The sequence below is a fragment of the Heloderma suspectum genome, chromosome 6, assembly GCF_057233095.1.
Source record: "Heloderma suspectum isolate Gila_16-S chromosome 6, 16-S_ref, whole genome shotgun sequence".
In the NCBI taxonomy this organism is placed as follows: domain Eukaryota; kingdom Metazoa; phylum Chordata; class Lepidosauria; order Squamata; family Helodermatidae; genus Heloderma; species Heloderma suspectum.
In genome coordinates, this window is record NC_139463.1 from 71,818,489 (window position 1) to 71,846,042 (window position 27,554).

The 27,554-nt window shown below is 44.7% G+C and overlaps 1 protein-coding gene across 4 annotated transcripts in view; it reads left to right on the forward strand.

Annotated features, from left to right (window-relative positions):
• CALCOCO2 (calcium binding and coiled-coil domain 2) overlaps positions 1–21,265 on the forward strand; it is a 45,277-nt gene extending 24,012 nt beyond the window's left edge. For 2 of the 4 annotated variants that reach the window (XM_084804820.1, XM_084804819.1), the window contains exons 5-13: positions 78–203; positions 1,566–1,724; positions 2,246–2,373; positions 4,738–4,828; positions 7,128–7,250; positions 10,381–10,467; positions 11,598–11,721; positions 18,049–18,077; positions 18,889–19,208. In XM_084804820.1, coding sequence (XP_084660946.1) covers positions 78–203; positions 1,566–1,724; positions 2,246–2,373; positions 4,738–4,828; positions 7,128–7,250; positions 10,381–10,467; positions 11,598–11,721; positions 18,049–18,077; positions 18,889–19,110 — 1,089 coding nt within the window. In that variant the 3' untranslated portion in view covers positions 19,111–19,208. Of the gene's footprint in view, positions 1–77; positions 204–1,565; positions 1,725–2,245; positions 2,374–4,737; positions 4,829–7,127; positions 7,251–10,380; positions 10,468–11,511; positions 11,722–18,048; positions 18,078–18,888; positions 19,209–19,896 lie in introns of those variants that run through there. The other 2 variants (XM_084804821.1, XM_084804822.1) reach the window with 2 other exon arrangements.
• The last annotated feature ends 6,289 nt before the right edge of the window (positions 21,266–27,554 follow it).

Consider the following 27,554-nt stretch of genomic DNA (forward strand, 5'->3'; position numbering starts at 1 on the left):
GACTGTGCCTTTTGGCAATTCTAGTGTCTCTTTGCAGAACTGTGTTAATACCTCTCAATGTATGCTCTTTTCCCCAGGGAGAAGTGGAAGAGATTGAGCAACAAAATACAACTTTGCTTCAGGAAAACCATAAACTGAAGGAAAACCTTAAAAGCCTCCAGAAACAGCATGAGGATCTTCAAGAGAAACTCAGGGCTGCAGAGGTAGGAGCGGTCTAAATAAGCAGCAAAGTGTCTGTGTGGATCACAGCACCAAGCTATTTTTTTCTTTCTAGAATTATGTATACTTCATAATTGTGCCAATCTTCTCAGATTCTGCCATTGAAATCAAATAGACATATCCTGATAAATGTACATGATTCATCCAGGTTGCTTCTTTCAGTGGTTTTCTTAGTTTTTAAAAGTAAGTTTTGGCAGGGTTTGAGAAAAAGGGAAAATGCTTTGCATGCAAAAGTTCCCAGGTTCAGCCCTGGAGTCTTCTGAAACCCTAGAAAGTTACTGCCAGTCAGTAGATCAGCCTTCCCCAACCTGGTGCCCTCCAGATGTGGTTGACTACAACTCCCATCATTCCTTGCCAGCATGACCAATGAGCTAGATAAGTCAATGGCTTCCCCAGAAGGAGAAGCATGGGTTAGAATCCAAGTAAGTCCTACTTAGAGTAGACCCATTGACATGAATAGGGCTTAAATTAGTCATGACTGAGTTAAGTTCCATTCATTTCCATGGGTCTACTCTAAGTAGGACTTAGATTGGATTCTACCTAAGCAATGCTATATACTTCCTTTAAAAAATCCCACTTAGAAAGCAGGGAGGAGGACTAAAGTATGCAGAACTAACAGAAAGTCAATTGACAAAGCAGAGGCATTTCTTTATATTGGAGCACGTCAAGATGGGAAGGAACATGACCCAAACTAAGATATGATGTTAAAATGCCTCTTTGCATCATGCAAGCTTTGAGAAATGCAGATTGCATCATCTGGGGCCGATAACTGACTGGATCAGAGCAGGTGTGGAGGGAGAATTTAGCCCTTTCCTCCCTGCTGTGGTCCTGAGGAAAAGAGCTCTTCTGAAGCGGCTATTTGCCATTGGGAGGGGAGGAGGAAAGAGACATATTTTCTCTCTCCACCTGCTCTGATCCTGTTAAATGTCAGCTGGAGGACATCAGGCTGCCTAGCTCGGCCTGCACAGTGGAGGCCAAGATGCATTTAACCATCATATGTATTTTGGCCTGAAGTGTGCTAGAAAAAGCAGGGGGTTTCTTCATTGTTGGGTCTGCATGCTGCACTTGCAGCTGTACAGATGTCTAGCCAGGGATGGGCAATCTGAGACTCTCCAGAAGTTGTCAGACTACAACTCCCATAATCACACGGGTAGGCAACCCAGTGTCCTCCAGCTGTTTTAGACTGCAACTCCCACCATCCCCGATCATTAGCTATGCTGGGTGGGGCTGATGGGAGTTGAAGTCCAACAACATCTGGAGGGCCGCAGGTTGCCCAACCGTGCAACCGTTGCTGTGTATTTTACGATCTTTGTTTCCCCCCTTCCCCCCCAACTGTGTGTGCCCAGGAGAAAACCAAGGAGTTTGAGGATAAAGTCCGTTTGCTGCAGACTGGGACCATGGAGCTTCAGAGAACCCAGGACCTCCAGGCTTTAGAGATAAGCTCTGCTCAGACAGGGCTGGCTGCAGTTAAAGAAAATAATACAAAACTTCAGAAGGAAAATGAGGTAAACAAAAAGAACAGCTGAGTAGATGTTCATACTCTTCAAGTACTTGAAAGGCTGTCACAGAGAGGAAGGGCAGGATCTCTTCTCGATCATCCCAGAATGCAGGACACAGAATAATGGGCGCAAGTTACAGGAAGCCAGATTCCGGCTGAACATCAGGAGAAACTTCCAGACTGTTAAAGCAATACGACGATGGAACCAATGACCTAGGGAGGTGGTGGGCTCTCCCACACTGGAGGCGTTCAAGACGAGGCTGGATAGCCATCTGTCAGGGTTGCTGTGACTCAGATTCCTGGATTGAGCAGTGGTTGATGGTCTTATAGGCCCCTTCCACCCTACTGTTCTATGTTTCTATGACAATGGGAAGGCTGACTGAAAATGGAATCTTGAGGAGACCGTGTTAAAATTTTGACATGATTGGGCAGGTGGTGGGAGTTTGCATACTGTATCTGTAAATGCCAAGTATTTTTTTCATTTTCCGATGAAGCTGACAATGAGTTCTGTCTTATCTGACTCTTCAGGTTCTTCAAAGAAGCTTGGATACTTTAAGGAGAAGCAATGAGAAACTTGATTCAGAAGTGTGTTGTCTCAAAAAGAAGGTTATACATCTAGAAACGCAGAGCAGCTCCGCAGAGGCAGAACTATGCCAGTGAGTGCCTCTTTTTTGGACAGTGGTCTGGTTCAATCATAATGCTAAACCTTTGTAACTATAGTTCAGCAGAGTTATCCCAAACTTTTTTTTTTTTTTTTACTACAACTCCTAGAATTCCTAACTATTGTCCATGCTGTTTGAGGCTGATGGAAGTTGAAGTTGGAAACATCTAAAAAGAACCAGGTTGGGGGAGCCTGGTTTATCGTTACAAAAATGGGTCTAAAAGAGCCTTGGGCTTGTGAGCTCCCACCCCCACCCCATGAATCCATGAGGAGGAGTTCAGAAGCTTTCTCTCCCATTCTTGATTCTGAGGTTAAACTTAACTATGGTTAGTGGAAACAAGCCAACTTCAAGCCATACTTTTATGAAGCTAGCTTGTTTTCACTAAACATAGTTAAGGTTACCCACAGTTTAGGATTTGGACAACATGCTAAACTATGGTTAATATAAAATGGAAGTAGATGCTTCCAATCTTCTCAGAGGCATGTCAGAGCAAGGGGGAAGCAAAGCCTAAACTATAGTTTAGTGTTGCACCCAAACACAGCCACTATGTGGCTTAAATTGGGTGGGCAACACACAGGTAGTGGGCAACATGCTGCCACCCAAATTCATTTAAAAAAAAAATAGTGCTGTCCATTGTGGCTGTGAAGCGGCAAAGGATCAAACTGAGCTTGCAAAAAGCTTAACCCTTTTGGCATTCTGTACCCATGCTTTTTTTTCCGGCACGCATGGGTGTGTGTGGCCCACAGGGGTGGGGAGGTCCAGGAAGTGAAAATGGCCCCTGGACCTCCCGAAGTTGCCCACCCTGGCTTAAATGGTTAGTCTTGCAGACAGCAGTTCCAGTATCCAAAGCTTTTTCCCTCAACTGTTCCTACTGTCATCAAAGAGACAAGTATTTTATTAGTTGCCTACGTAATGCTATTAATGCGCATTACACTTTACAAAGTCCCTGCCCTAAAATTCAAAGTGGGAGAGATGACAAGAGGGATATGTAGGCAAGGGAAGAATAAGCCAAATGCTTCATGGAAAAGCTGGGGTTTGAGAAGGGATTTGAAGGAAAGAAGTGCTGCGAATAGCTCTTTAGGAACTGTACCGGTTTGAAACTCTCATCCCTGTGGTAGATGTTACATTGGTAAGGAGACTTAGCAAAACTAGCAATTGGAAACCAGGCATGAAAGAATCCGATGTTTCTGTGTAATGAGAAGCTAGCCGCATGGAGGCCGCAGTTTGGGTTCTGCTGCCTCTTTTGCAGCACTGAGCGAAGATACTTGAATCTGAAAGCAGGGAGGGACAGTTACGCCTCTGCAAAGCCTTGAAATCTATGGCGGCAGCACTACTTTGAACCTGGAGGAGGACCAGCTCAGCTGCTCAGTGGTTCTAAGAGTGCAGGAGGCTAGTGGCATTTACCAGGCCCAGAGGTGGGGGGTCTGTGGGGCTGTGCAGTGGCTTCCAGGATTTTCCCTGGCCAGATTCAGAGTGCTGGTATTGACCATTAAAGCCCTGAATGGCTTGGGGCCAAGTTGCCCAAAGGAGCGTCTCCTCACATATATAGCTTCCTGGAATCATCTTCTGAGGCCCTCCTGTGGATGCCCCCGCTGGATGAAGTGAGGTGGGTGGCTACTAGAGAGAGGATCTTTTCAGTGGTGGGATGCAGGTCATAGATGTCCTGTGCAGAGAGGATCACCTGACAGCTACATTGTGTAGTCTTTTCAGCAACTGATGAAGACCTTTTTATTCTCCCAGGCTTTTTAATTTTTCAGTTTTAAAAATGTGCTTTTAGATCATGGGTGGGGAACCTCAGACACAGGAGCCAAAGCTGGCCCTCCTGGGGTCCCAGTTCAGCCCTCGCGGATTCACCAGATGACCGTGCCCCCTTCCCCAGGCCTTGGCCCCTTTCCACCGATTACTGATAGTTCGGGGGTTTCCCGGCTTTTGCACAGTTTTTTCCCCATTCGAAAAGGTTGAAATGCCTCTCCTAAGCCTTAGTTATTGGCAGCAAGAGGTATAAGCTACAATATGCTGGGGTGTGTGTGTATTTTTGGCCCCACCCCTTTACATTTGGCCACGTCCACCACTGGAATGTGGCCCCTAAGAGCCTTTCTGAAATTGAATTTGGCCCTTGGGCTGACAGAGGTTCCCCACCCACTTCAGATCCTTACACTATATCTGCCCTCTATTTTTTACCATGGGTTTATTTTGCGGCTATTTTAATTTGCTGTAGATTTTACATTATCTTTTATTATATTCGTGCATTTTTATGGTCCTAATGTTCATGGTGAGAACTGGTCAGAGAGCTTTGGCTATTGGGCGGTATATAAATAGAGGAAATAAACAATTCATCCACTATCTGTTCCCAAACAGGGTTAAAGACGAGAGAGAAAACATGTCATCTGAAAAGGAACAGCTGGAAAGCAAGCTGAAAACCACCCTGGTTCGTTTGGATCAACTTCAGGTGGGAAACTCCTGGATCTTCCCTCAAGGCAGGGGGAGGCAACCACTTTTGGCTCAGGGGCTGGTTTATACCCCCTCAGACCAGCCTGGCAGGCCAGATGATATCAAGGGGTGTTATCCCCTTGAAGCTCCCACTGAAGCTCCTCCCCCTCCAATGACATCATCCACCCGCCCCCTTTATTGTTGAAAAAATTCTCCATGCAGAGAGAGGAACCTGGCCAGGACTTGCAGGAGCCCACTGCTGCAGGCCCCGGCCGAGCCGGGTTGCTCCTTCCCATGCCATTTGCATCCTGATGAGGGTGCAAATGGCGTGGAATGGAACTTGGCTGGGAATTTCAGGAGCTGACTCCTGCAAGCCCCAGCTGACTAGTGCACAGGAATCCCCTGTCGCCAGTGAATTTTAGTAGGAGACATTATTACAGGAATTTCTGCAGACATTTTTATAACCCCTTGAAGAAGGCTTTAAAATAAAAATAGCCCGAAACACGTTGGGCTTTTTAACAAATAAATTCTTTGTTCCAGCATCTTGAGACGTTTCTCTCCTGTTCGTGGGAGTTGTAGTCCAACACATCTGGAGGGTGCCGGGTTGGGAAAGCCTGGTTTAAAAGCTGTAAGCCCTTGGGGAGTGAGGAAAGGAAATACATGCAGTTGAGGAGGCTACCTAAAACCCAGTCAGCCTTTGGAGAGCCAGAAACTGAATTTGTGCTCTAATGGATAGGGCCAAATATGCCGAACCGCTTAACTTGTGATTGATCTTGTTCACGCACCAAGGCCAAGACTTCATTCCGCATAGCCACAAATGGTCAGATGATATATAGTTATCATTGCTGTTCAGGGGGAAAAAAATACCCCACCTGGACAGCTGTTCAGGAAAAAGACCACACAGGTGCTCCTATCTGGATATTGCATGCTGGGATTGTGATGTCTTTAAAACAATGGGTGCTTCCAAATAAGGGCTCCTAGTGCTGCCTGTCCAAAGACAGTATGCAACTGTTCTGGCTTTAACAGATTAACAGAGCCATTTACATTCGCAGATTTTTTGTGGTAAGAAAAAAGTCAGAAGAATTGGTGGGAAAACACAAGAGGGTTACAAATGGAAGAGGCAACGTCTAGACACCCCCCCCCCCTAAATTCTGTGAACAAAGCAGGACAATTGCACAATAAAAGCCTTGTCTAGAAGCACTCCATGGGTATTTCTACACCAGCCTAAAGTCCTGCATTTAAAACGGGGCTTTCTGCTTCCATTTTAAATGTAGGATCACAGCTGACTCCCTTTACACATGCTTCCTTTCCCCCTCTCCTTCTCCCCATTGCTGAGTCTTCCATTATCTATCATTGATCTTGCTCCTCTTCTTGCCGTTTTAACTCTTTTCATGGAAGAAAGCGGAACACAACAGGGTAATTTGATAGCTCATTATCTGCGATTTATTTAAAAACAGAACAAAGGGCATTTAGTGCAGGAGGGTCACAGCATCATGTAAAGAGCCCACAAACTTCTGTGAAGGAGCAATCTCAATCGCAGGATAAAAGCCTGGTGTGAAGGAGCCCCATGTCTCTGAGCTGTGCTACACGTTGGGCGGAATGAGGAGGTAAAATCAGGCTGAAGGTGAGGGGGTGTCATGTTATTAAATGCTCGCCCCCATAAAGCGCTCCTTGAATGTTAGATTAAGGTAAGGGGTGTGCTAGACCTTTCCCTCCAGTATGTACATTTACATGAGAGGTGTGTGTTGTGCTTTGTTCTAAAGCAGAATAGTATTTAAAAAATGCAATCCCCCCATATCTGCCGTCAGAAGTGGTACAGTCCAGAATTCTACTACTCCGCTCTAGCACCTCCTTGAGTGGGTCCTTACATTGCCCTAGCATCATGGGAGTCACTGGAACAACCTCAGAATCTTCTTATTCCATGTAATGTGGAATTGGAGGCCAGTACAGAACTGATGGTCTTCAGTTCCAGAGGGAAAAAGGGCACAGCCTTTCACATTTTCCTACCTCATCTACACTTGGGAGTTAAAAAATAGAATCGCTTCTGAAAACTAAACCTCCTTTCTGGGCACTCACTAGGTATTTAAAGTAACTTGTCTTGATCTATGGCATCCAATAGGCATTTATTTTGAAACCTAACAGGTTCTTAGCCTCCACATCTCTCCTGGGACCACTGCTCTAAAATTCTAGTAATCTCATAATTATAAATCTGGAAACCTTACCAAAACATAATGGGGCTAACATTGAGCCTGATTGCCCAGCGTTCCTTTCATAAACTGGGTCTTGGGGAGTCATGTCTGCCTCTTGTTCTATTGCAGTCACGAGTGCAGAGTCAAGAGAAGGAAATGGAAAACCTGCAGGGGGCATATCAAGACAAAGCAAGATGCCTGGAAAAGCTGAATGAAGAGAATCATCAGTTGAATGCCATTTTACTTAATCAGGTAGCCTTACTTACCCCTCCTCATTATTGTAAATCAGTGGGGTTCAAACTGTGTTATAGGGATTCCTCATGGGGAGGGACCCTTGTTTGCTAACTGAGCAAATGTTTTGCATGCATAAACTTGCAGGTTCAATTCCTGGCATCTCCTGTTTAGAGGGTGTTGGGTAGTAGGGCTGGGGAAAACCCTTGCTTGAGAACTTGGAGACCTGATTCCAGTCAAAAGTAGTGTCAGTACAGGGCTAGATGGATGAATCAGATGAAGCTGTCTGATTAGGTGGCTTTGTATGTTCTGATGGTCAGAAGCTTATCAGCCTCCTTAATGAGAAGATCGGTAATGGGCAAACAAACTTTCCTTGAAACTTGTCTTGTCTGCCGCTACTGGTTTTCCCCTTCAGTGTGCATTCACAGCTGAGAAATGGGTACGTTCTAAAGCAGGAATGGGGAGCTTCATCCTGTTGAAGGCCACATGGCAATCTGTTGAAGGCCATAGACTGCTGGTACATGGGGCAGAAGCCAGCAGTGGGCAGGGCCAAAAACTAAAAGTGGGTAGAGTGAGCCCTTTTCTCTCCCTACCCCTTTCCCCATCCCCCCATCCCACCCACGGACTGCTGGAGGAGATACAGAGCCCTTTTCCCCGAGGTCTGAACAGATCGCTCGCGGAGGGCTTTTGAAATTAGCCCAAGGGCCAGATGAAATCTGGGCCATAGTTTGCTCACCTCTGTTCTAAGGTGTACTCTCGGTTTGTGCAGGGCAGCAGTGAGGGCAAGTAGACCTATGATCTCTGCATGAACTGATGGTGTTCCCTGGAACATGCCCAGAATCCTTTGGAGCCTGCAATAGGTTCTGTGGGAGATGCAATAGGGAATGGATTCCCCCACAGGATGAAAGCTTCAGATCACTGCTGTAGATCATTGAGTGTCCTTCCACCCCCCCACCCCCCGAACAAAATCCATGTGTCTGCACAATGATATGTTCCTCCTCCTCTGTTTGCTTTGTATTCTTCCTGTTACCTCTGCCGTACCTTTCCTGTCTGGTATAGCCTTGCAGGAAAACTTTTACTTTGCACTGGGTAGTAATCGCCTGTAGGAAGAGAGAATAGGACATTGTATCCTGTCAGTCTCCAAATAGAACATGTCCTGCTGGAGAGAGGAACGCAAGTGCTAAACCTGTTTCCCAGAGCAGTGATTCTGATGGTTTTGGGAAGGCCGCAAAACCAGGCAAGAAAGCAGTGGCCTTCCTCCACCATTGCTTGCACCGTAGCAGCCGGCATCTAGATCAGCATCCTGCTTCCCGCAGTGATACCTCTGGGAGGCCCACAAGCAGGGCATGAAGGCAATAGCTGTCTCCCACTGTTCTCCAGCAAGTGGTATTTAAGGGTACGCTGCTTCTGAACATGGAGGTTCTATATCAGGGGTGGGGAATCTCAGCCCAAGGGCCGAATTCAGTTTCAGAGAAGATCTCAGGGGCCGCATTCCAGTGGTGGGTGGGGCCAAAATGTAAGAAAAACCAGCTTAATGCTCTTACTGCCAGTAGCTGAGCCTTAAAAAGGGCATTTTAGCTTTTTAGAATGGGGGCAGCTGTGGATGGTAAAGATGGGTTCACAGGTAGGGATTGTTCTGGAAATTGTTTTATTTATTCAGTGCACTTATATCCCACCCTTCCTCCAAGGCCTTGTAGATGGTTCTTCCCCTTCCCTCCCCGATTTTGTCCTCATAACAACCCTGTGAGGTAGGTTAGGCAGAGGGATTGCGACTGGCCCAAGGCCACCCACTGAGTTTCATGGCTGAGTGGGAATTTGAACACAGGTCTCCAGGCCCTAGTTTGACTCTCTAACCCATCCTTCACCTATGTGGTGACCTCCAGTTCTTTGGGACTACAACTCCTACAATCCCTGACCATTGGTGAAGTTTGATGGGAGCTGTAGGCCAAAATATCTGGAAGACATTCAAGCTGGGGCCTGGAAAAAAGCCAGAAAAATGTGGTGGGGTGGGGGAGACTTCTTTTTTTCCCATGAGAATATCCAGAAACGTTACATCTCTAGTTGGGGTGCCCAGCTTAACCATTAGCCCACACTGAAGCAATGGAGTCGTTGGTCCTGTGTACGTTTTCTCTGTTGAAACCTGCCTCCGTGGTTTAACATTACAAAGGACAGGGAAGTAGCAGGCCATCGAGGCATGCTTAGCGCATGACAGGGCCCAGGTTCAGCACTGCGGTGGGCCTTGTAGGTTATAGCCAGGATTTGATTAGAAGTAGCCTGGAAGGGCTTGGGCCTATTCAGCCCTCCAGCAGTGACGCTTCAGCCTGAGCGACCGTTCTGCAAATCCCACCCCACCTCTGTCAGGGTCTCATGGACAGCTTCCAGCCTCCCTGCCCTCCAAGGCCAGACCAGCAGGTGGACAGGGAGTTGGGTGACTCCCCCTGGCTCTGCCCTGAGAGCACTGGCAGAGATAAGCTCACACGGATTCTGACATTCCAGAGGCTGAATAGGCCCAAGCTTTTCCAGGCTATACTTCTAATCAAATCCTGGCTATAACCGACAAGGCACGCCGCAGTGGTGAAGCTGGGCCCTGACAGCGCATTCTGAAAATGAAGGGCTACCCGAAGTTAGTGTCTTGGAAATGCCGTGCAGAATACAGTCAGAGTGTCATGCTTCTTCAGGAGGAAGAAGCACATTTGAGGCTGACTCACAAGAACTGAGAGATAGTGAGAAGGGAAGTGGCTTACCCTCTCTAAGTTCCTATCTTAAGGTCTGCAGGGACTCCTACTGATGGATTTAGATTTATATAGAGGTGACTGAATCAGGGCACCCTGAATGGAGAGTAGTAACTACCCTTCTATGAGAGCCAATTTTATGTTGTGGTTAGAGAGCAGGACTTAGACTGGAGAGATCCAGGTTCAAATCCCTGTTCAGCCATGAGATTTTCTGGGTGACCTTGACTTCATCACCATCTCACAGCCTGCCCTGCCCCACAGGGTTGTTGTGAGGATAAAGTGGCATGGGGGAACCATGTACATTGCCCTGAGCTCCTTGGAGGAAGGTTGAGGTTTAAAAAATCAGACAGATGATGGTATACAGCTGCTCTTGATAACGTTTAGCTCCTCGTTGCAAATCCTCATTTCTCTTTCCTCAGCAAGATTCAGAGGAGAAACTGGAGGAGACAACACGTTTGCTTCAGACCCTGCAGCAGGAGTTGGTTGAAATGCAAAAGGAGAATCAGGTGCAAGTTCTGTCAAGTGGGGGTGGCAGAAGATCACACACATGTTTTTTTGGGCAGAAATGCTCAAATGTTGTGAAAATAAATGTGCCACCTTTAAGAGATTATTATAGGAACTGTTGTGCAATGGATGGAAGCATGTTGCTGTATACAAGTTGCCCAGGGCAACCTTCCTCAACGTGGTGCCCTCCAGATATGTTTTACTACAACCCCCATCACCCCCAACCACCATAGCCAAGAGTTGTTCTTATGGAGTAGTGGCAATACCTTTTAGAGATCACTGGGAAAGCAAGTACCTGATGATTTAAAGCCTTTAAAGTTGCGCTTGTAAATAGCTGCTCACCAAGCAAGAATGGCTTCTAGGTAACTTACCAAACAAGGAAGCTTTCATAAACTGGAAGAGTGTTGGTTCTTTCAAGCTGTCAGAGTGTCACAAATTACTAATACAGGTATGTGTGGGCAGGTGGGCCAGGGAAAAAAAAGTGGATTGGTGAGCTAGTGACTTCCATGGCCTTATTTGCAAACTTGCCTTGAAGGATACTGAAAGATGTAACAAATAGATTTTTGAGAATAATGCAACACAGTCCACAGGCTAGAGCACCTGCCTCGGTTTCCCTGCCCAATTCCTCTCGTTCCCTCTGCCCCATCATTGATTCATTGCTGGTTCCTGCCTCCCACCTCACTTCTGTTCCTTCATGCTTCAGCTGAAACATCCTACTCTGAATTGCCCAGTCAAAAGGTACTCCAGCTCATCCCATTCCCATAGATTGGTGTGGATTGTCCAGCACTCTAAAGCAGACTAGGGGATAGGAAAGAGGCAGGTTTTCTGTAGTGAATAAAGCAGGCTTCACCAACCTGATGCCCTCTATGTTTCGGACAACAACTCCCAGCACTCCTTCCTGACCGTTGGCCATTATGTACTTCCTGTATGTAAGCAGCTGTTTACAAACTGCGGCTGACGGGAGTTGTAGTCCAAACCATTTGAAAGGCCTCTGGCTGAGGAAGGCCAGAATAACAAGTTTTGCCACTGCTTCCTTTGTTTCTCAGATGCAAGCAACCACTTCAGGTCCCAACCGCTTACAAGTGATGGCTTCAAAAGGCATTGATTTATTCTGCCATGTGTTCCTTCGCAGAGATTAAGGCAGGAGAACCAAGACCTGATGGCACACTTTCCTGAAATGAGAGGTGATGCACCTTCTGGGTCCCTAACCCAATCATCAGAACATTCAGTCCTTTTGTTTGGGAATCCGTATGCTGGTGAGTACGCTAGGAAATCCAGTTAGAAGGCTGAACTGGAGACAAAGGTGCATGAGTTTATATTTTAATGTCCAGGTGTTTAATACACATACCACACTCCTGTGCTTGCAGAGCCAAATTTTGCAATGATGGAAAATTAAGTTTCTTTTTTGCAGGGCACAGGAATGAACTACTTGCTAAATTGTTTTTAGTCACATGATCATAGTGCCTGAGGGTGAAGGAAATTCTCCAAACAGGGTGGAGAAGAGATAAATGGGATGTCAGAGAAATCTGCAGTGGAGTCAAATGAGTTTGGATTTATATGAATCCAACTTGTGGATTCTGCAGCAGACAGACTTGTCCCAAATCATGTGGATTCCATGGACTTGTGGATCAGTTTTTCACTTGGGGGAGGGGGGATATGTGCATATTTGTATTAACTAATGCGTTAGTGGACTTGCGCAAGTAGAACAAAATTCCGGTTAAAAAAAATCAGATTCCGTCAATGAGCAGACGACGGAATGAAAGATGCTTGACAACCTGCAAAATATAGACGGAATGGGTTTAACAAAACCTGTACATTCCTAGCCTAGGTACAGATCCAAACGGACTTTTCACACTGGTGGCAGACTAATGCTGCTGTTCAAGCATGTATGCGCTGAGAAAATTACAATTGGGATAGCTTTCGGGGGTGGGGCTGTCAACTATTCTGGTTGTGCACTAATATGAAGTATGTTATGAAAATACAGTGAGGTGGAAGAGCTCTAGCTTGGTGGTAGAGCACATGACTTGTATGCAGATGGTCCTGAGTTCAGTCCCTGGCAGCTCCAGGTAGGGCTAGGATAATCCTTCAGAGTCCATGGGGAGCAGCTGCTTGCCAGTGTAGAGAACTAAATGGACCAATGGTCAGAGTTGGCATAAAGCAGCTTCCTATGATTGCACCTGAGACCTTCTATGTGCAAAGCATGCCACTGAGCTATAGCCCTTCCCTACGGTAAGTACAAGTTGGAGATCTAGATAGGAGTGGTGAAACATGGAAAACATGTTTCTTTAAAATTCCTTGCACTTGTTGTACACTTCACCATGTAACATTTGTAGAACATTCTCAGTAGCACACTGCATAACAAAATAAAATAATGAGTGAAATTGCTACCCTACCAGCTCATCTTGATGAGACACTGGTGTAAGCTGTTTTGTTTTGGTTCCCTTCTGTGCACACGTTACAACTTGCAACAGCAGCACATGCTCTGGAAGAACACAGTAAAATGCCATGTTAGCCTTTAAGGTGCCATTTTATGGCAAGCTTCCCTTACTTCTGAGAGCAAATAAAATCTGCATCGTGGCTGACTGTTAAACAAGCTACAGTCAGCAACTCTCCCTGTAAAAGAGAGAGGAAAGACAACAGCTGGGGATTAAAACCGCTGAAACCAGCTGCAAGATAGCCCTCTCCCATTTGGCACACCACAGCCTCGGTGGTGGGAATGAACTAATAAGCCAGTCCTTCACATGTGTTGGACTACAACACCCAACATCCCCAGCCAGTATGGCCAGGGTGATGGAATTCAAAGTGCAACACATCTGGAGGGCTGTAGGGTGGGGAATGCTGTAATAAGCCTTGGTTTTTTAGTGGGGGTTGTTCTTTTTAGATGGAGTCTCTCCACCTTAGGCTTGTGGAAAAAGCCAATACTGCCACCCTGTGGTCCCCCATATGTATAGGAATGGCTTTTTGTCAGTTGTTTTTATTTATTTAACTGCTGCTCTGCCTTTCAGCATCATTTTAAAATCATCATTATTAATTTATTTACATCCTGCTCTTCTACCAAACATATCCAAGACATAATTGTAAACAAAAATATTATATAGCATAATTGTAAAACCATAGAATATGATCAATGAAAATGTAAGTACAACATCTGAAAGCAAAAATAAAATACAACGAACACTTAAAACACAAACCTAACAGCAGCAAGAGTAAAAGATTTTACACAGCAAAACTGGCAGTAGTAAAACTAGATGTTACACATTAAAAGCTCATTGAAATAAGCATCTTCTGTTTCTGGCAAAAGACAGACAAGGGAACCTGATGAATTTTAGTTGGGAGAACATTCCAGAGTTGAGGCATCACCACAGAAAAGACCCTGTGTCTTTTGCCTACCCACCAAATCTCCCAAGCTGGCACCAAGACCAAGGCCTCTGATACTGCTTAACTTCTGGGCTAGGTGTATATGGGAGTAAGAATGTCCCTAAGGTTAACCTGGTCCTGAGCCATTTATATTTATTATTTTTATTTATTATATTTTTATGCTACCCAATTGCTGAAGCTCTCTGGGCTGTTCACAAAACAGAACATAAAACCATAAAATACAATAACATAGTAAAATGTAATATAAAAACTTTTAAGTTTAAAACAGAATATAGGGCTTTAAAGGATAGGACCAACAGTTTGAATTCATCCTGGAAGCTAATAGGAAGCCAGCAGAGTTGACATAAGATCAGAGTTGTACACTCTGCCTGGTGAGTGCCAGACCAAGCCTGGCTACTGTATTTTGAACAAACTGAAATTTCTGGACTGTCTTCAAAGACAGCGCCACATACTGTGCACAGTAGTAATCCAATTGGAAGGTAACTAAAGCATGAATGACTGAAGCCAAGTCTGCCTTCTCCAAGTAAGGCTGCAGCTGGCATATCAGCCAACACTGGTAAAGGGCACTCCTAGCAACCACCATCACCTGAGCATCCAGGGAAAGTAATGGATCAATGACTTCCCCCAAGCTACGTACCTGTCCCTTCAAGGGGAGTGCAACCTCATCCAGAACAGGTTGAACCATCTCACCTAGATCACCAGTATTCTTGACAAATAGTACTGGCATCTTGTCTGAATTAACTTTCAGCTTGTTAACCCCCAGCTACTCTTGAATTGATTCCATACAGCTATGATCACTTCTACTGCCTGCCTGGGATTGGACAATGGGAACAAGAGGTAGAGCTGTATGTTGTTTACGTACTGGTGACATCTCAGCTCAGACCTTCAGAAGACCTCACCCAGTGGGTTCATGTACATATTAAAAAGCAACGGGAGACAAGGTAGAACCTTGTGATACCCCAAAAGTCATGGAATAATAGAGCATTCTCCAGGCAACGCTTCTGGGTCCAGTCTTTGAGATAGAAATGGAGTCACTGAAGAGTGCTATCACATATACCAGCTTTCCCTGACCTCCAGATGTTTTGGACTACAACTCCCAGAATTTCTGATCATTGGTCATGTGGACTGGGGCTCATGGAAGTTGAAGTCCAAAATATCTGGAGAGCACCATGTTGGGGAAAGCTCACTTATACCCAGATAGGCCAAAAGGATACCATGGTCAGCTGCTGAATGATCCAGGAGAATGATCAGGGTAGCACTCCTCCTGGTGCAGGTCATCCACCAGGGCAATCAAGGCAGTTTCCATTCCAAAACAAGGCTTAAAACAAGACTGGAATGGATGCAAAACAGTTTCATTCGGAAAAACCTGGAGCTGGGATGAAACCACACTTGAACACCTTATTAAGGTAGGAAGGATAGAAACTAACAATTATTACTGCCAAAGTCAAGGGTAGATTTCTTTAATAAGGGTCTCACCATAACCTCTTTGAGAACTGTAAGCGGCATTGACTCCCTCTGCGAGCCAATTACACATGTCTTATTGTACCGCTTTAAGCAGCAATAGGCAAGGATCAAACATACCTGTGCTTGATCAAGTTCCATCCAGGTCCTTGGGGTCAACAATCTGGAAGGTATCCATGATCTTCCTCCAAAAGTGGACTTCAAATCAGAACAGATCTGAATGATTTGATCTGCAAAATGTCTTGCAAAACCATCACAACATTCCAACAGTGGTTGTATCACTTCCCCACTTGGCCAGACTGTAGAAGGCCTTTCGCAACACCTGGAAGAGCTCCTCTGGAAGACACTATTGCAGATGCAACAGTGGCAGAGAAGTAAGATTTCTTTGCCGTTATCACTGCCGCAGAGTAGGCCCTAATGGAGAGTCTAGCCTTTGTTCAGTTGGGTTCATCTCAAGTCTTCCCACCATTTGCACTCTTGTTGTCTGTGTTGTTCCCAGCTCCTTAGAAAACCAAGGAGCTGGCTAAACTCAAAAATAGGGAGAGGATGCTTAGGAACAATAGTCCAGGTCCCTCTTCCAAAGATCAGCCAACCCTGTAACACAACCACCGAACATATATATCAGAAAATCCCCCAAAAGACATGGATTCAAATGGATTCCTGATAAGCTTTCAGGGAAGGCCAGTTTAATGGGTCCCAGACCCCTGCAGTGGATATTAGGTGTCACAGCCCAAACCTGACCAGGTAATGATCTGTCCGTGACAATGGAACCAGTTAAGATTCTCTCACCCACATATGTGGTTGTCTTCATCCTAACTTGAAAGAAGCAGCAGCCCTAGTATATGCCCAGCTAAGTGCATTGGGCCAGATACAATTTGAGGCCATGAAGTCCTGCACTGTTCCCGATAAGGGGGCTTCAGTGTGGCTATTAAAGTTTTAAAACAGTACCTTTGAGATGGCCTCCATCAACTCAGGAGGGGTGACTGCCAGGCAGTGGGGTAGACAATTGTCAGAGAAATAATTTATGGATAATCTAATTAAGCAGACCTCCAGTTATCTTGACAGGCTCCCACTTCCTCTCTATATCTGGGTCCACAGAGATGTGGTTCTTCTGATGCTGGGAAGGACCCAGTCATCTTATACTCAACACAGTTACTTTACAAATAGATGCTCATAGACTATATTGTAAACATTTATTAATGCCAAGCAAGTATATTTAAGACAATTATAGAAAGAAATTTGTTGACATGGTATTTGTTGACAAAGGTTACAATAGGGAAAGAAAACAAGACAATGCACGGTGCATACATTACCAATACAGAATTCTGCCAGCATAGATTACTCCCTGCCAGGAGCAACCCCACCCAGTACCTTCCCTTTACTTCTATAGTTTCACATTTGCATAATATGTGATGTGATTGGATACTGTACTCTTTTAATTCTGCCTTTTTATTTTTATTCATATTTAATGAAATCATGTTTTTACTTGTATAGTTCTATAGAAATTTCCAAATTTGTTCTCTATGGTTTTGATCTGCCTGGGACATGAATTTTATTGAACAAGAATGTTTCTCATAATGTTCCTGATTGTGGCATTCCAGTTGAATCAAAGGGGCTTATATTTTTGTGTTTTTTATATCACACACACACACACAAGCCTGGACAATGGTTAATAACAAAGAATATGTAAAGATTAGGGGCACAATCCAGCCAGGAAGTTTTCCCGAGCGACGCCCATTGAACTGAATGGTGAGCAGGAGTGGAACGCTTCGCTGCATTGTGACCTAGTAGGGCAGTCACTTTAAACCTTTGCTGAAATAAAAACCTTTTGATTTGCTTGCAGACAGGAACAAATTTCTGACACTGATGAGTTTTTATTGGGGGGGGGTCTCTTGCTACAGATATTCTGCATTATTTCTTTTGCGCAGGGTGTGGGCTCTTGCTCATGAGCAAGACAAGCAGTCTACCTCTGCATTTCAATTCTCTGAGTCGAAGCATACATCCCCCAGCCCCCTTGCTTCCTAAATGAGCTATCGAGTGCTCAGAAGCTCCCGCTAATATAAGCACTGACTAAAAGCCTGCAGCCAAAGATCTGGATGGTTATTTCAGATCTTTACGGGAACTTTCACCTTCTTTGCCTCTGCTGTTCCTAGCCATACGTACCTCTGACTATTCTAACTCTGTTTTCCTCTTCCTCTCAGTTACCTCCCTCTGGCCTTCTCTTGCCTTCTTTCATGGGGACCATGTTCTCTTCCAACCCTCTTCTTTTAACTGCCCCTCCTAGCCCAGCTTTCCTTAGCTCCTTGTTGCCTTCTCACGCCACGGCTGCCGCCTCCTCTCTTAGGCCTCCAGCTTTTTCTACATCTACTTTTTACACCTACTTTTTGCCTGCCCTGCCCTTCTCTAGAGCCAGAGCAGCTCAGCCAATGGAAGCCAGAGACCCTTTATCTCTGTTTAGCCGCTAATGTGCTAGCACAGGCAGCTGGGCCAGTCACTGTCAGAGGTCTTGCCACGTAGCACAGGCATAGGCAACCTGGTGCTCTCCAGAAGTTTGGACTGCAATTCCCATTGTCCCCAGCCAGCATGGCCAATAGTTAGGGATTATGGGAGTGGTAGTTCCAAACATTTGGCGAGCGTGAGGTTGCCTACCCCCATCTTGGTGTGTTACTTATGCCATAGAGCAGTTCGTGTCAAGAGTGTTGCATTTTTCTTTCTATGGCTAAGGTGTACTCTCTGTTTTACAGCACCCCCAGAGATTCCCGAGACAGACTTCGTAAGTATTGTGTTCTCCTGGGTTTTGGGGAAAGACCTTTAATTTGACTGTTTGCTTTCATTTGCTCTACTCTTCTTGTTTACTGGAGCACTATCTATGTACTTGGCACTACACAAAGAATTGGAGAGGACAGGACCCTGCCTCAAAGGACATACAGTTCTAAAATGACACAATAGACACAACAGAAAGGAATGAAATTGAGGCAGGGATAAACTGGGGAAAAATAAGTTTTTTTTTTACAGTTACACAGACTTGGGTTTAGGCATCCATGTTGCTCTTTCCCACAGAAAATGAGAGACTGTGTGCCTTGAAGAATGAGCTATAAAATTTCAGAATGACAGAGAACACTGGGAGGGGGTCTTATGGGGAAAACAGATCAGCTCCTCTTCTTGACTTAGTTCTTTTCCTTGGAGATCCCAGGGAAGATGGTTAAACACTGAAACTTCAAGTTCCAAGACCCAATTGGACACCATCTATATAATCACTCCTAACACTTCCATATCATTTCATAAGAAAACAATAAAAATTCTGCCTATTTTAAGCTGTTTGGCACCAAGCACGCCCTGAAGGATGAAAGGCAAATTGGGATTGTCCTTCTGGGACCCTTTGTTTCTGTCACCTTTACCCTCATTGCCCAGTGCTAGCTATCCATCCTCTATTCTGCAGGCACCTGTGTCTTCGCTCCCCCACTTGCCCCAGTGCCACAAAACCCAAATCTTGTTTAATTTGTTGCTGTGACACAAACATAAATTGTCCAGTTCTGTGAGAGATACTGTCATTTGCTTCTGCTCTCACATTCTCCTCCCTTTAGGTCTCTGTGAAAAAATGCCCCCTGTGCAGTGAAGTCTTCCCTAATGACATTGGAGAGCAGCAGTACTCTGCTCATGTGCGGAGCCACCTTCTGGAGTGCCCCTATTGTGGCGAGACGTTTGACAACTCCAGCAAGCAAGTCTTTGATGACCACGTCTTCTGCCATGGCTTAACTGACGACACCTTCTGCCATGGCTTAGATGACAAACTGCTTGAGCCATAAGCTGCAAGGGATAGTGCCTCTTTCTCTTTCTTTTCCACACATGATCTGGCAGGGACTGGCACAGAATGATTTCTGTAGGATGTGCTGCTGTTAAACTTGGCATACCAGAGTGAAACCTGTTGTTTGGACTGCAGCATTGATCAATTCCTCCCGTTACGCGAGCCATTAAATAAATATGCACTATGCTTCTCCTGTGGAAAGGGATACATACTGCTTGACTAAGTACCTTTTTCAACAGCTTAAAATCTTGCTGCAGGTTATTTCAAAGTGAGATGGTGTGTGTTTTGTCCCTGTGCCTTTTACTGTTATGGAATGGTGACTTTTACCCTTCTTCCTACATGTTTGTAACAGGCATAGCATAGGAGCTATAGGAGTCATAGGAATCAATCAGTCCAGCATAGGAGATTTGTTTTGTAATATAGTTTATATAGACAAATAATTTGTCTATATGCTTTACCCATTTCATGCTAAGAGAGGGGATAATTGGAAAAACAAACTACAGGTGTGATGGCGACCCTACCAACTCCTGCCTCCATGCTGGTTTTGAATGGACATAAGAAGTGGAGAAAGTCCACGTGCTCATGTGTATTGCATCAGATTTGGCCATAGTGCAAAGGCCAGAAAAAAGGGGGCATGGACCTTGTCTTGATGGAAGCTCTAGGCCAGTCTTCGTCTAACCTGGTGCCCTCCAGAGGTTTAGGACTTCAACTCCCATCACCTGCAGCCAGTATGGCCAGTAGCCAAGAATCATAAGAGCTGAAGTCCAAAATAGCTGGAGGGCACCAGGTTGAGGAAGGCTGAGCTAGACAGGAAGGGGTTCCCACCCTTCTTGGGCTGGGGAGCATATTTGGAACTTTGAGAGCATGATATTGGGATTCTCACAAGATAGATACTGGGGGGCTTCCATTTTCAAAATGGCTACCATGGCATCACCAGTCACAAAGCAAAGGGCTGGATGCACCTGATCTCAGAAGCTAAGCAGGGTCAGCCCTGGTTAGTACTTGGATGGGAGACCACCTGGCAATCAGGCTTCCTGCACTCAGCAGGGGGTTCGGCGCAATGGTCTTGTAGGCCCTTTCCAACCCCATGATTCTACGAACTTCTATGAACCCATTTTCTAGAAGGTAAACTGGTGAGGCTAAAAAATAAAACAAAACCTTAACTTCCACAGGAACCTAAGTACAAGGCAGAGGTAGGTTCTAAGTTCCAAAACACAAAACCATTCTTTTGAATTCACAGCTTTGTGCTCCAATGCCTCTTTCATGGAAGGCACACGTCAGAACAACGCACTGCGATGCAGCCATCCACCATTTTTATTTTTCTAAGAATGCCTCCAGGGACCTTTATTCTTGGAAATAAAGATGGAGAAGCTCTGGAGGCTGGCACTTTGTCTGGCAGTATGCTGGCTTCCCGGTTAATGTTTTTGTAATTTAAAAAAATCTTACGTTTTAAAAATCAAGAGAGGCAGGGTGCCTAGGGCTGTGTCCAAGGGCATAGTGACGCCCATGGGCCCCACATTGGGGACCTCAGCTGTGAGGCGGCAGCAGTTGGAAGTCTCTTGTCTAAGCAGTCCATGGAATATAAGGCTTTAGGGACTTGATTCAGTTCTGTTGTTTTTAAAACAAGGCCAACGCCTTTTATTTTATTCACTGCTACTTAACTGCTAATAGTAAACTCAGGAACCAAAGTAACAACATAAAGAATACATCTTTCAATAGAATTTGTGTGCTTTCATTGCTGCTTTGGAACTGGCAAGGCTTGATCCAAAATTTGATTCTCTGGTTTTTAAAGAAGCTATATTCAGTACATACTCATGATGATTAGAACTGAGCAGATACGTAGAATTCTTGCACTGCTTCTTGAAAACTGCTGTTTTTAATTTTTCATTTTGATGTTGACAGCACATGTTGTCCTATGCAAGACCAAAAGCTGTAACAGTAGTCAGTTCCCTACAGGTATTACACTGTGTATTGATTACTGATAAATACCTAATAATGTAGGTAGAGGAATCTATTTTAGTTTTAACAGCATTCTGCTTTCAGTTATATTTGATATTGTATTTTAAAAGGATAGCATGTTAAAATTCTCCTCCGATACTATAAATCTAAAGTTGTATTGGTTGACCAGCTGTGGTTAATTAAATAAATACACTTCAGTTTGTTGTCTTCTTTCAAGCACTTGCTGGTAACTGAGTTCTGTACTAACTCATTTCATTAGAATATGTAATTCAGAGAGAAAACCTACATGATTCTTGTAATGATGGAAGCAATATATGGGTATGGATATGTAGTGAATTCCATGGGATGCCACAGGAGCAGTAACAAGCTGCAGAAATATGTGCTGTATAGGGCTCAAGTAAGGGATGTGCAAATCAGCAAAACTTGAGCTCATGGAAATGCTCCAAAGGCTGAATTCTCCCTTAGCTCATTCTGACTTGAGACTATATCAGACGACGAGGGTTTTTTTCTTTTTGCATGAAAAGCCGTGTGTATGTTCATGCCTATTTTTCCTAATGTATGCATCAATTTATGCATCTTTGAAATGTACACATTCTCCAATTGATTCAAGTGTATTTGTGTGCATTTTTCAAAAGTATGAATTTTTCATATGCATTTTTTAAATATACGCATGCAGTCGAATGCTATTTTTAGGTCTATGAATCACATTGCAAGTTCGGAAACGTATGGACTTCGACCACAGATTATGTCTGAGTTTGTATTTGGTCTAGAAGGTGCAAACAGGATAAATCCTGAATCAAAAACAATCTGAAACAAATTTCTCATACATCCCTAGTCTCAAGACATTTCTGTGCCTGAGTCAAAAGTCAAGCAGCTGCCCTCCCATTCCATGTACAGAAACTGACTAGAGTGGCTGTTGAATCTTACTTGAACACTGGAAGCAGGACTTTGTCATCCCATATACCTGACAGCAACTGGTTAGGCACACAGTTCTATCCACCAGCACCTCGCCACTGCTCTGCAACCCCAACATCTGCCACCTGAGGAGTCCTCTTTACTCTGCCTAATGGTAGGGCTGCCTGTCTTAAATCTGGGGCCTGGTCCAGTCAGGACCCACACACTAAACATGTTCAAAGGTACCAATATGACTCAAGTTTATGTGTGAAAGAAGGATAGAATTTATTGATGGAAAATGGATGATGATAGAATAAACCGAAAGAAAGCTTACACGCACTGGTTTTCAGCTGCAGTCACTCCGGTTCCCAAAGAAGCGACAGGCACGTCCCAGGGCTGGTTATTTGAGCAGGTGGTACACCTTCCCCCTTTCAGATGAGAACAGGTAACAGGCCAGCCTGCTCAGGATTTTATAGAGCAAGTCTCACTGAGTTAGAAATTGTCACCACACACATGCGCACACACACTCACTCTGCCCAGAGAGAAGGAAGAAAGGCTTTTCTCTTGGCAGGAAAGAGTCTCGCAGCATAGAAAGAAGCATCCTTACCAGCTAGAAGGTACATACTGTGCAGAACTACTGTACGTTGTAAGTTGCAAAAAAACTGACCTTCACTGTATGTGAATACAGCTATGAGAACTAACTCTTTGTACTCTAGCAAATCAATATTCTTACACCATTAAACACTGCATATGACTCGGTAAATTCACACCTGACTTGTCATTCTTCTGAAACCAAATCCAATACACTGCTACTATAGATTGCTGATAAAAAATAAACCAGCCCACACCTAGGCCATGAGGGGAAATGTAGAAGGACGGTGAGGGTGCTGTGTGTTCCTGGCAGGGGAGAAGATTGCTCCCCTTGCCTGAGGTAGATAAATTTAGCAGCTTTCACCATAAAGAACTCAATACATCTTTTTATTAATATTACACCTGTCTATAAGCTGCATTTCTTGATGCATTTAATAGCCCTGATGCATTTTACGCTATATTTTAACCCAGATTTTGGAGAACAGAGATTTTAAGCCTCTGGGTCCCAGCAATGGGGCAAGAGCTGCTGTGAAAATGCTGAATCACTGCCTAGGCCTCTAGGCCCTGCCCACCACTGGAACGTGGCCCCAAAGGGCTGCTCTGAAGCTGAATGTGGCCCTGAGGTTGAAAGGGGTTCCACATTCGTGGTTTACATCTTTGTCCCCCTGGAGCAGTCTTCCCCAATCTGGTGCCCTCCAGATGTTTTAGACAACAGCTCCCAGGATTCCTGACCATTGGCCATGCTGGCTGGGGCTGATGGGAGTTGAAGTCCAAAGGTGATTGAGAGCACCAGGTTGGGAAAGGCTGCCCCAGAGCTTTCTTCAGTTACCATTGCTGCTGGGAAGAGCCAGGAGCCACAGACTATGCACTGTGGCTGGGTGAAGAGATGCCCCGCCCCACTGGGATGAAAAATCTGGCGCAACCTACTGCCGGTTGCTAGGTAGCAATGGGGGGGAGGTATTCTTTCCCTTGCAGCCACTGCAGAATCTTTAAAGAGCAGCAAGCTTAGCATCCTCATCACTCACCACTGCTTTAACAAATACCGCCCCCTTAAGTTTATTGTGCTTATGTTTATTGTGCTGTTGTGCCTTATGGTTATAGTGCTTTGATTTTATTGTAGGCTGCCTTCAAGGCCTGTTGTCAGGCAGAAAGGTGGGCTATAAATTATTTTGTATTTAAAAGTGTAGACCAAATATGTATGACTACAAAAATTATAATAAGGGGGAAATACGCAACAATAAAAATATAAAAAATGATTTAAATAAAACAAATAGCTACATCTCTTGAGGGGGCTGACCCTTTCAAGCTAAGCGAATGCTAGAGGATTTAGCAGGGTCAGAAAAAAAGTGTTTCCTCCAATCCTGATTAACTGCTCCCAAGCATTCTTGGAGGCTGAGTGCCTAACCGGTTCAAGGTTTCAGAAATGGGGGTGGATATAGGATTACTACTTACTTCTGAGAACATAGAATTGCACTGCAAGTCTTCAGTGCTTTCTCATTCAAAGGAAACTAAACCGTGTACCCCTGCTCCCAGAACTCACTGCTTGGGGTAATGCATAACAATATGTTTGACCAGTAGTGTAGTGGCAAATTCAGAAGTGCGGGTCCCTTCGCGACAGTCACAGCTACGCCCCCTCACAGCCACGCCCCCTTCTAAGATTATACAACCTTGTAAGAGATACAGCCTTCAACTGGGATCCAAAAACAGTGCAGCTGAGAGTAAAGCAGGGGAATTTCAGTTGGATGTCTGAGAAAAAATGCAGGGGTGTTAAAATCTTTTTCACTTACAAACATTTTAGGTTTTCAAAATATTATACTCTGTGGAAGCTTCACCCTCTCAACTCAGCCCTCATGGACAGATCCCTTCTCATTTAAACAGCCCCCTTGCACACTCCCCTAGTCTCCCAACATTACCCAGCCTTTGCTAAGCTCCTTCACTATATCTCTCCCCTCCCACTCCAACAGAAACATCCACACACCCAGCTGGATTGAACTACACACACACACATACTGTGGTGTAGTGGTAAATTTGGAAATGCAGGAGCTCACTGTGACAGTCTCCAAGAGCAGTCCAAAAATTTCAGGCAGTTGTGTCGATCTATAACAAACCAGTTCTAGAAGTTTTCATCTCCACCAGGAGCACATCTTTGGTAAAGCGAATAGGTCTTAATTGCCCATTCCAGACCAAGTCATCCCAAAGACTTTGCATTCCAACATGGAATGATATATTGTTGCTTGGAAAATTCATTCCCCCCACAGCTACAGTGAGGATCTCAGCTAAGCACAGAGGGAACAGGGAATTCTGGGGGGGTGGCAGATGACATCAGGGTCTCTGCTAATGAAAAAGTGCTGGGGCTGCATCCCTGCAACCCCTGCCTCCACTACACCACTGCGGTTTACCCAGAGTTTGAGGAAGGAAAAGATCCCAAGGGATTTCAATAAACAGCCTCTTTATTATTACTTAGCTGTGCTATAGACATGACACGAAGCAATACATAGGCCTTTCCCAATAACGTGTTGGAATTATCAGTAATACAGTAGAGAAAATAATAGATGCTTCTAGTACAATGACAGAAATAGGCTCTAGCAGCCAAGAGTCCAGAGATGGTAAATGTTGGTCTGTATGGTTTAGGCTTCGAAGGCCAGTTGTCCTCAGCTTGATTCTGTATTTCTGCTAATGATGGCATATTGCATAAAGAAACACCTGAGAGAAGTCCAGTACAGCTGTATGCTCTTCTCTGTGTCTGAGAAGCAAGTCCAACACTGAAGTCTGTGCATCTTCTCACAAGTCCCATGATAGCTGTTGATAAGCAGGATGCAGTAGAGTCCCTTATGCAGATTGAACAGTTTGGCAAGAGCATCTTTGCCTGAACAGGTAACTGATCAGCAGGATATTGTATGTCCTCCATGTGCCTTTGTAATTAACTAAGTACCCCCAGCTTTGTGACACAGCTGGACCATCCTTTTTTCCCTAAAAAAGGAAATTCTAAAGGCACAATTACAAACAATTCCAACAAGAAGAAAAGGTGGAAGACAACAGAAGAAGCCAATGTGGCTTCACAAAAAAAGCTTAGAGATGACCCGAAAACAAAAAGGACACATATAGGAAGCGGAAGGAAGGCCAAGCTACAAAGGAAGAGTACAGGCACATAGCACAGAATTGCAGGGATGGCGTCAGGAAGGCTAAAGCTGAGAAGAAGCTGAGGTTAGCGAGGGATGCTAAAAGCAACAAAAAGACTTTCTTCAGATACATGCATAGTAAAAGACAGAGGAAAGAAATGGTGGTTCAACTATTAAATGAGGATGGCCAAATGATAACAGATGACAAAGAAAAGGCAGAAGTTCTTAATTCCTACTTTGGCTCAGTCTCCTCCTGAAAGAGGGTCTATGACCCACCCCCCTGGTAAAGCGGAAGTATAGGCTGAAGGGGCAGGATTGCAGCTTGAGATTGATAGGCATATGGTCAAGGAACACCTAATTATTTTGAATGAGTTCAAATCTCCAGGGCCAGATCAACTGCATCCTAGAGTAATAAAGGAACTGGTAGAAGAACTCTCAGAACCACTGTCTATTCTCTTTGAGAAATCATGGAGGACAGGTGAAGTGCCAGACGACTGAGGGAGGGCTAATGTTGTCCCTCTCTTCAAAAAGGGTAAAAAGGAGGAACCTGGGAACTACAGACCAGTCAGTCTGACATCAATTCCTGGGAAAATTCTGGAGCAGATGATAAAGCAATCCATCTGGAAGCGCCTTGAAAACAATGCAGTGATTACTCAAAGCCAACATGGATTTGTCAAGAACAAATCATGCCAGACTAATCTGATCTCATTTTTTGATCAAGTAACCTCTCTTGTGGACTGTGGGAATGCTGTGGGCATAATATACCTTGACTTCAGCAAAGCTTTCGACAAAGTGCCCCATGATATCCTGATGAGCAAACTAGCTAAAAGTGGGCTAGAAAAAACAACTATCAGGTGGATCCTCAGTTGGCTACAGAATCGGACTCAAAGAGTGCTTATCAATGGGATCTTCTCAAACTGGGGAGAGGTAACAAGAAGGGTACTGCAGGGCTTAGTCCTGGGCCCAGTGCTCTTCAATATTTTTATTAATGACTTGGAGGAGGAGGTGCAGGGAATGTTTATCAAATTTGCAGATGACACAAAATTGGATGGGATAGCTAATACCCTGGAAGACAGAAATAAAATTCAAAATGATCTTGACAGGCTGGAGCGCTGGGCAGAAAACAACAGAATGAAACTTAACAGAGATAAATGCCAAGTTCTGCACCTAGGAAAAAGAAACCAAATGCACATTTACAAGATGGGGGATACGTGGCTCAACAACACTACAAGCGAGAAGGATCTTGGAATTGTTGTCGATCACAAGCTGAATATGAGCCAACAATGTGATGTGGCTGCAAAAAGGCAAATGCTATTTTGGGCTGCATTAATAGAAGTATAGCTTCCAAATCATGTGAAGTAATAGTTCCCCTCTACTCAGCACGGGTTAGGCCTTATCTTGAGTACTGTGTCCAGTTCTGGGCACTGCACTTTAAGAAGGACACAGACAAGCTGGAAAGGTTCAGAGAAGGGCAACAAAGATGATCAAGGGACTGGAAACAAAGCCCTATGAGGAGAGACTGAAAGAACTGGGCATGTTTAGCCTTGAGAAGAGAAGACTGAGGGGAGACATGATAACGCTCTTCAAATACTTGAAAGGTTGTCACAGAGAGGAAGGCCAGGATCTCTTCTCGATCATCCCAGAGTGTAGGACACAGAATCATGAGCTCAAGTTACAGGAAGCCAGATTCTGGCTGAACATCAGGAAAAACATCCTGACTGTTAGAGCAATTCAACAATGGAACCAATTCCCTAGGGAGGTGGTGGGCTCTCCTGCACTGGAGGCATTCAAGATGAGGCTGGACACCCATCTGTCAGGGATGCTCTGACTTGGATTCCTGCACTGAGCAGAGGGTTGGACTCGATGGCCTTGTAGGCCCTTT